This window comes from Alligator sinensis, unplaced genomic scaffold, assembly GCF_000455745.1.
Source record: "Alligator sinensis unplaced genomic scaffold, ASM45574v1 scaffold226_1, whole genome shotgun sequence".
Taxonomy (NCBI): domain Eukaryota; kingdom Metazoa; phylum Chordata; order Crocodylia; family Alligatoridae; genus Alligator; species Alligator sinensis.
In genome coordinates this window covers 2,151,288-2,160,548 of record NW_005842028.1, presented here as the reverse complement: position 1 = coordinate 2,160,548, position 9,261 = coordinate 2,151,288, and the positions used below count along the sequence as shown (strand labels likewise).

The 9,261-nt window shown below is 39.6% G+C and overlaps 1 protein-coding gene across 1 annotated transcript in view; it reads left to right on the top strand.

The window, feature by feature from the left end:
- The window catches only part of KIF27 (kinesin family member 27), a 46,978-nt gene that overhangs the window by 25,268 nt on the left and 12,449 nt on the right, over window positions 1-9,261 (top strand). Inside the window, exons 6-13 of the mRNA XM_006022294.2 lie at window positions 833-1,042; window positions 1,844-2,010; window positions 2,410-2,543; window positions 3,677-3,832; window positions 5,402-5,607; window positions 6,098-6,295; window positions 6,630-6,734; window positions 7,945-8,121. Coding sequence (XP_006022356.1) covers window positions 833-1,042; window positions 1,844-2,010; window positions 2,410-2,543; window positions 3,677-3,832; window positions 5,402-5,607; window positions 6,098-6,295; window positions 6,630-6,734; window positions 7,945-8,121 — 1,353 coding nt within the window. The remainder of the gene's footprint in view (window positions 1-832; window positions 1,043-1,843; window positions 2,011-2,409; window positions 2,544-3,676; window positions 3,833-5,401; window positions 5,608-6,097; window positions 6,296-6,629; window positions 6,735-7,944; window positions 8,122-9,261) is intronic.

The following is a 9,261-nucleotide window of genomic DNA, read 5'->3' as shown; positions in this document are numbered from 1 at the left end:
TGACCCTAGCTGACTTCCTGCCCCTGGGGCAGGGGGCTGGACTTCATGATCTTCAAGGTCCGTTCCAGCCCTAATGTCTATGAAATCTATAAAATCTATGAAGCTACTTGCATTGGCAAACATAAGTTTATGTTTAAGTTGTTAGAATGAGATTCAGATTTTAACCATTGTTGTCTGGTGCATGTTTTGCTATGTGCCAAAAATGCCTGAATGAAGCAACTACAGACTAATAAGTATCCCTTCTACTTTGTGTCAATATTCTAACATTATAAAAGTCAGTCTGTCTGTCCATAATGCTTTATTTGCGCTCTGATTGGCTGGCGGAAATAGTCAGAATGCTCCAAGCATGGGGGAGTGCCGCCATTATTCCGAAGCTGCGCCGAGGACCAGACAGAGCTGCTGGCCTCAGCTCCCCCACCCCACTCCCTGCAAGAGGCAGAACAGTGGCAGCATGGGGAGTTAAGTGGTGGCACTCCATCCCAGCCCCTCTCCCACCCCCTGTCATTCTTAATGGGCAATTGGCTAGTCTTTAAATAGCAACATACCTGGTGTGGCCCTTTCTGAAAGTTTAAAAAATGTCTTAACAAATGGTTTTGAAGCTTGTTTATATAAAGCATTTTTGGTTTAATTTAAATTATATGCATGTTAAAATGATTTTGCAGCATTTTAACAGTGCCATAATTCACTATTAATGCACTTTAGAAATCTAAGCCTTGCAGAAGAATTTAGATCAACCCAGAACCAAGTTATTCTCTTTAGTTTGGGTAATATAAACATGATGGAGAACTGAGGACTAACAGCAGGTTGATTTGTGTTTTATTTTTGTTTTGAGAATGAGAAAATGGTAGAACAGCAAGTCCTTATTGATCAGCTACAGGATAAGCTGGAGAAGTTTACAGTGACAGAAGTGTCTGTAACCAGGGGTCCTTGCAGTGACACACCAGCACCAGCTCTAGAGACATCTGCAAGACCATACAGTGTGCCACTCACTAACAGTTTACTGTATTCCTTTCATGTTCCTTCAGGGATTGAGTGTCGAAAGGTAAGAGCTAAATAAGCATATGTTTTTCCTTTATTTTCTGATTGTTATAATTTTGGTACAAGAGTTATGGGCATATATTAATGTTAGTATTGTTAGTTTCTTTTTTAGTTACCCAGTAAGGAAACAAATTAACTTTTGATTTGTGGCAATACACACTGCACTGACTGTCCCATACAATTGTACTTCTATAACAACAAGCATAAGGAGGCAGCTATTCTGATGGTTACTAAATACACATTGTTATTAGTGGGTTTTTGGTTGTAGCCGTATTGGTCTAAGGACAGGCAAGGATAGGCAGGCAAGGTTCTTCAGGTAGATGTGATATCTTTTATTAGACCAACTGGGTAGTTGGAAAAAAAGTTCTTTGCAAGTTTTGGGGTATAATCACCCTTCTTCAGGTATAGGAAGTGAACAGCAGAGACTTCCTATGCCTGAAGAAGGGTGATTGCATCCAAAAGCTTGCAAAGAACTTTTTTCCAACTATTCAGTTGGTCTAATAAAATACATCACATTGTTATTAGTAAATGATGTGTCTATTCCATTCCGATTTGGAAAGAAAAGTGCCATGTATTGAATTGGCAAGAGAACCTCCTGAAGCCTTTGGAACACATTCTCAAATCTATCTCAGAAGAGTTCTGTTAAAAGATATCAAGAAAACTTGTACAAGCTCTTTTGTTTTTGCAGGCAAGTGCAGGTTTTAACAGATTTATGTTTGAGGCCATTTGAAAAGTCAGTCCAATTATTGCTAGATGTCTGTAAATATTTTTACCCCTGACTGTATTTTTTTGGGCCTCTTGGAAGGTGCATACCAGTCCTCCTGTTTATTCGCTAGCCCAAGTAATGGCTGGATTTCGAACTCGCAGCCAGATGATGCTGAGTTATATAGAAGAACAAGATGAAGTCCTTCACTCTCATTTCTCTGATGAAGAGGAGAAGAATACAGACAGCAAAAAGAAACCAGCATTTAGGTAATGTTTTTGTTTGGTTTTTAAAGATTTTACCAAGAAACAGGTATCAAATGTACTTATTACTTAAATATTGACATATAAGTCTCCTCTGTAGTGTCACTCTGTATAAACGTATGGAGCCTCCTGATGTATCACAATAGAAATAAACCTCTTGAATGGATTGCCACAAATGCTTAGTAAAATTATTACATTTGATGTAGCTTTATAATTGGGTTGTTCCAAAATCTGTTTTCAAAGCCTCAGAAAAAGGTCGGGGGTGCGTAGGTGGATTTAAGCACACATAACAATGTTTTCAGGTTTGAAGCCTAACGCATTAAGCATATATAATATTGCATGAGTTTAAATAAACAAACAACACTATAAATTTGAACTATGGCATGGCTTGTCACTTTTCCTTAGGCACTCCATAAACCACACCTGGACACGAAAACAGGCTGCTCTTTGTTCTCCCCTTGAAATGAATGATCTGCAGTGCCAAATATACAAGTCCAGATTACCAGACAAAACCATGTTGCAGACTGACACTGTCACAGGTAACAATGACAACTGAAAGTTATGATTTCATAGGAACGTGTTTGTTATCCCATGATGTGACATTGGATAATGGAATTACAAGGTTGGAAGGGATATCAAGGATGAGAAATTTACAACTAAGAATGTTCATTAGCACAGTAAATTAATATTTTTCCTATTCAATCATAAGTCATTTTAAAACAAAAATATTTGGAAGGTTCTAACGTGGACTTGTTTTCAGAGATTCACTTTTTCCTAAAGCACATTTGAATTCTTACTGCTTAGCATCTTAGGCATTCAGATAATGCATTATTTATGTGGAAGACAAGTTGTATTATCCCTGTTTTTCAGGCAAATTGAGACAGAAAACTGAAGTGACTTGCACAAGGCCATATGTAGCTGTAAATATCCCTCCTGCTCTCTTTTAGAGTTTTGGAGCATCATTGGACGTATTAAAGACAAATGGTACACTGGTAATGGCTTCAAAAGTGTGGGACTGTGCAGCAGCTGTTACAGTTGTGCATGTGCGTGAGCAACATAAACAAGTTAAAGCACCCAAACTTTGACCCTGGATTAAGCAGGGGTAAAGTTGAAGCAGTTTTACTACACTTGTATTACTACAGGCTCATGCACAGATAACAGTTTACAGCATCACAACTGCTATGAATGACAGTCCAGAGCAGCTCCCCCTCCATATCTTTAGTCAACATCTTTTCTTCCCTCTCTTAATGGTGTCCTGATTTTGTTCTGCTTACTAGGCACAGTTAGTGTAATCCTATTCCACTCTGTTCAAATCCATGAAAAACAGTGAATGCAAAAGCTGGGTGGGTCCTCCACCTACTTGCTGCTTTTTGTGACTTAAGTTTTAGATGACAGAATGTAACAAAAATAGACATGTTAATTTTTTTAATGGATTTAAGCAACATGCAGTAGGATCACACTTAAGTACATAAGTCTACGTAAACACCTAAGAGATGGACCAGTTTCTGGACCTTCATTTGTAGTCTGTCCTACTTTTGTGCAGTTCATGACAAAGATTCCCTGTACACCCTTCCTTCTGATTTGCCTCCCAAATTCTAGGCACAGAATAGCCCAGAATGTTGTTCTTTGAATGTACAGTATGCATCAGATCAGAACTGCTTCTACCTTTCAGGTGAAGAGATTGTTTGCATCCGGAAAAGTCAGGTATTAAATATGCAGAAGTTAAAGAATTCGGAACTAAGACTCACTGAAGCCAAGCAAAAAATGAGAGGACTTGAACTTAACATCAGAATGAAAGAGGAACTCATCAAAGAATTGGTAAAAACAGGTAACTGGCTTCCACAGAACAAGTTTGGATTAAAAATGTATATGAATAAAGCAAGCATAAGTAATGCAGAATTATATCTAATTGTCATGTTTTATGTGTGTTGGTATGTTTTCCTAATAATTATTTTTTCCACAAATGTATCTTCACTTTTATCCACATCACACCCTTTGGAGGAAAAGCCCTTCTTGAGCTTGGCTGTAGGACTACTTCATAGTAATTAAAACTCTCCCTAAATGTGTATTTTTAACTTGGCACATACCAGAAAATAGCTGTTGAGCAAAGATGTTGATAATAGTCATTATGTAGATGCAGATGAATGGGTTATACATACTATGTTTTGTCAAGAATGTGCTCTTTCTGTTTGCCATCTTATTTGTACATTGTGAACATGAAGGATGTCCACATACACTCCCTAGGAATTGCACCCTGACCTTGGAGGGAAAGCTTGTATGCTCCAATAACTATGAGAGTTTTGCTGGCATAAATTTTAACACTTGATAAGAACATGTATATTGGTTAAATTGTAGGGAACAGACAAAAAGCTGTCCACTGGCCAACTACTTGGAGAACTGAGTGACAGACAGACTGACAACTTACTCTTATATTCTTTTAGAAAAAACAAAAAAAGCCATTCAAGCAAAGAGCATGCCAGGGATAGTGGAGCCCTATTCATGCCTCAAATGTTGTCTGATGGCATAAGGAGGATTCGGATTAGGACTCCTATGTGTCTATTATCTTGACTCCAGGAAAGGAACACTGACTTCATTCCTGTTTGGAAAGTGTCTGGGAATCTGTCAGTGTTTTCAGAAAGGATATATCTAATGATAAAAATTCCAGGCCCCTCTACATATGCAGGTAAAGGTGGAATGGGATCTATTGTACAATCTACACAATCATGCCTCCTGCCATGCCACATACCATCCCCCTGATCCTGGGCTTCCCCTGCACTGGCAAGAAGCAAGCTCCCAGGAGTGGGAGCCCTCTCAGTTGAGGGTGCTCCACACACCCCCTGCAGCTGGGAGATGCAGCTGCTGCAATCTCCCAGCCTCGGGGGTACATGAAACCCCTGGGGACAGAAGATCTCAGCTGCCATAATCAAGCCCCAGGGGCGAGGGGAGCCCCAAAATCTGGAAGACTATATCAGCTCCACACACCTCTGGGGCTGGGAGATCACAACCGTGTTCCAGTACAGGGAGATATGCTGTCAAGACCCAGAGTTGGTAGCTGCTGGGGCTGGGAATTCCCTTAGTTGCAGGACCCTGCTACATGTGCAAATTCAAGCTCAGTAGTTATCAGCAATAAAATTAGTGCACATTTTCGAGGTCTAATTTTATAGCTGGTTGGAGCTTTTTCTGGCAAGATAAGTACTTTGCATGCATAGCTGGTCTCAGGGTAATTGTGCAATTAACCAGTTAATTGCATGATTCCTGTAACATGTAGGCAAACTTCCATTAGACATATAATTAGGGATAAGATTTTAATGTGAAATTTAGAAATAATGGATGTTTAGTTATGTGCTCTGTGAAATACAGATATTGTTTGAACTGTTTGTAATATGATGTTTTTAAGGTAATGATGCTCAGTCTGTAAGCAGGAAGTATTCTTTGAAAATAACTAAATTGGAGCAAGAAGCTGAGCAAGCCAAAATGGAACTAGCTGAAACACAAAAGCAGCTTCAGGAGGTGGAGAACAAGGAGCTGAGAGATGTTGCTGAGAAAGCCAAGTTACAAAAAGAGTTCCGGAAGAAAATGGATGCAGCTAAGATGAAAGTGCAGGTAGTTTTGATCTTTGTCATTAAGGTTTATGAAATGCATTTGTATGTATAGAGTGCAATTCTGTACTCCATTTCACCAATTTAAGCCAGTATAGCTCCATGGAACCAGCAGAATTACAGTAGATAGTTGGGTCCTTAATGTGCTGATATTTGATACTTTTGTGCCACTGTATCCCTATGCAAAAAGTGTATTTTCTTATTAGTGAATAGCATGGATGTGGTTTTATAATATTTTGTGTTGGTACTATGGAAGAACCTAGACAAAAAAAATATTTTAAATTGGTTATTAACTATCTGTCTTGCATCACTGGTCTTCTACTAAAATGTCACACAAAATTCCATATATGTGCAAATATAGGTATTTTTGTTAGTATCTAACTCATGTGATGTGCAAGACCATTTTAGTTGTTTGTAACCTTGTTGTCCTAAGATGCATTTTTGCATCTCTAAGTTTTTGTGCTGTAAGACTGAAATGCACTATGTGAACTCAGGTCTTACAGAAGAAGCAGGAGGACACGAAGAAGCTGGCTTCATTATCGACCCAAAATGAAAGACGGGCAACAGAACTCGAGCAGAATGTGACTCATATGAGGCATCAAAAAGCCCAGCTACAAAAACGATTACATGAAGAGAGTGAAAAAAAGAAACTTCTAGAGGCAGAGATTCAACGAGACCAGCAACAAATTAAAGCAAGTAATTTAATTTCTCTGTTGGATAAGATTTTGCCTCTTTTTACTTTCTCATAGGCCATGATATATTGCTGTAAGATGTCAGAAATACAAGGAATGGGTTTCAAGACAGGCAAACTAAAGTAGGGGGTATGTGTGTAATATTTTCCCTTCAATTTTACTATTACAATTTACATCTTTCTCTTCAGGCTTTTTTATTTATGACCCACTCTCTATCATTAAAATACAATGTCATTGATTCAATTAAAATGTAATATTCCTACAGGGACTCTCTGACAAATAACAGTAGACATGGTAACAAAAGACTGAACAAGTGCTCTATTCTTATTTACAGGAACTTCAGCTAAAGATGGAACAACAGCAGAAGATTCTCAAACTCAAAAATGAAGAGATTGCTGCATTTAAAAAGAACTCCACAGGCACTCCACAGCAACTTCAGGTAGCTATTCAGTTCCAGATGTGTTGGTCCTAGCAAGGAAGAATCTTCTACTGTAGTTCCTGATTAGTTTTGAGGGATTTGGAGACAGATTCTCTTCCCTTACTAGCAGAGAATGCTACAAAAGAAAAAATGTAATTAAACAGACATGAAACAAACACATACAAAAAGTATAATAGAAAAATGTCATTTTAAGTGTTACGCTAGGTACCAGCGGATCATCTCTTCAAACATTTTCCTTTACTAGTTTCAACTTCTTTATCTACCTATTTGTCATCTTTATCAAATTCATCATTTATCTCTTTCTTCCACCTCCATTTGAATATTGAGTCAACACTTAATTTGCCATTTTCTTCTCTGATCTTAAACTGAAGCTTGCTGCTGCTGAGAAGTTGCTGAAGGCTTTTGAATGGAGGACTGATCAGTTTCATTCTGTGCCTGCAGTAATACATCCAAGTGTTAAAAAAAAAATCTGCTACTGTAGCTACAATACAAGCAAGACAAACTTTTTCCACCACACTGAAAGAGCAAGCTTTTTATTCATCTGATGGGGATTGTACGCCACAGTGTTTTATGGCTGATTGGGACTGGGATGTTTCTTGCCTTATACCATATTTACTTGCATACCAGAATCACCTTTTTCCCAAAAGTCAGCCCTCCAAAATTGTGCTGCATTTAAGATGGAAAGCTGATTTTTTTTGCCAAAATACAAACATGAAGTAATAGAAGCATCAAGACACTGCTTCAGATGGCTGCCAGCTTCCTTCTCTCTGCCAGCAAGCAGGAGGGGACACTTACATTAACCTTTTCACAGACATTCTCAGAATGAAAGTAGGGTTTTGCTGAGTGTTTGCTTGACAGAATGAACAAAAGTGTTAATTCAAATGCACTGACAAGGCATGTAGAATAGGTATTTAAAATAGGACTGTTCTATCAAAAATGGGAGGCTTGGCAGAAACTAGTAAACTTGGCAATATACTGCTGCTTTTTCCAAATCAGTCCTGCCAAAATTTCTTAATGTTCCTGAGTTCAAAATCAAGAATCAGCTACGCAGTTACTATTTACACTAAATTAATTTTGGATTAAGTTACAGAAATCTGAAATTAAGCTAAAATGTATTTTTCTTGATAAGTAAATACTGTAGGTGGAAAATGTCTGCAGCAAAGAGATGCTTATAAGTCTTATTATTTATATTTCCTTACGTTTAATGTAGGAACTGGAAGAACAAAAGAAATGGTTGGATGAAGAACTAGAAAAAGTTTTGAATCAAAGGCAAGAGTTAGCACAACTGGAAGAAGATTTAAAGAAAAGAGAAGCTATCATAACCAAGAAAGAAGAATTATTTCAAGAGAAGAGTCATTTGGAAATCAAGAAACTAAGATCTAGCCAGGTGATTAATGATTTATCTATTATAATCTGTTATGATAACAATGAGTGCCCAGGTGAGAAGTAAATTACAAAGCTGCAGCAGGGGATTCAGGCAAGCTGTCTTCTGTGATTGATGCTTACATTGATTCATTATGCAATGTTGGCTGAATCAGTTTATCTCTGTCTCAGTTTCTCCACATCTATTTCCCTGTCTTTAAAATGGGAATAATGTATAATAATGACATCATTCATCTTTGCTAAAGATATGCTTTGTGTTTTAGAGACAAAATGTCATGGAATGTAACAGGGGCGCCTGCCCTGCTACTGGAGATATGGTAAAGGGGCAGTGATGCCTTTAAGGGAAACTATGTTTTTCATGTTAACTGAAAGAGGCAGAACTTAGCCGCCATATAAGCCAGACTCCTGGGGCTGATGGCAGTCTGGTTTAGGCTACAAAGCGAGAAGGTGCTCCTGAGAGGACTGCAGTGGACTGTGGCACGGGGACTGAGTGAGGCAGGGAGAATCTGTAGTGGTGTTGGGGAGACTCCTGAGAACCCTCTGAAAGGGTGCAATGTTGCGGGGGGCTTTTGAAAGGCCCAAGGACTCCAAGGAACTGCTGGAGGGTCTAAGAACTCCATGAGAGCTGCTGGTGATTAAAATACTGACTTGGTTATCTAAGTACCACCTTCCAAGGCATGACAAGAGAGGTTGTTAAGTTCCCACAGAAGGAAGCAGGCTGGGGTTGACCACCAGGGAATGGCAGCCTACCTAAAGAATCTTAGGCCTGCTACAATATGTACAGGCGATTAAATATTTACTTAAAACTTGGCTGATCCCTTTGCAAATTATAGAGCGAGGAGAAAATAATTTGGGTGTCCCAGGGACGTGGGGGTTAGAAGGGTACCCCGGGGCCGGACCAGGGGGGGAGTAACCACCTACTTACCCCACACAGAGGCCGGAGCGAGTAGGGACGCGCGCGCGGGGAGACCGCCAGCGCGGTTTGTGAGCCGCGCTTATATCCAGCTGGGGCCGGGCGATGCCGGCGGGAGACGCCGCCCGGCTGAGATAAAAGGCGGCCCTGGAAGCAGGGCCGGGGAGGAGGCGGGGGAAGCCCGCAGGGAACCCCGAGAGCGGGACCCGTGCCAGCAGGGCACATGCATCG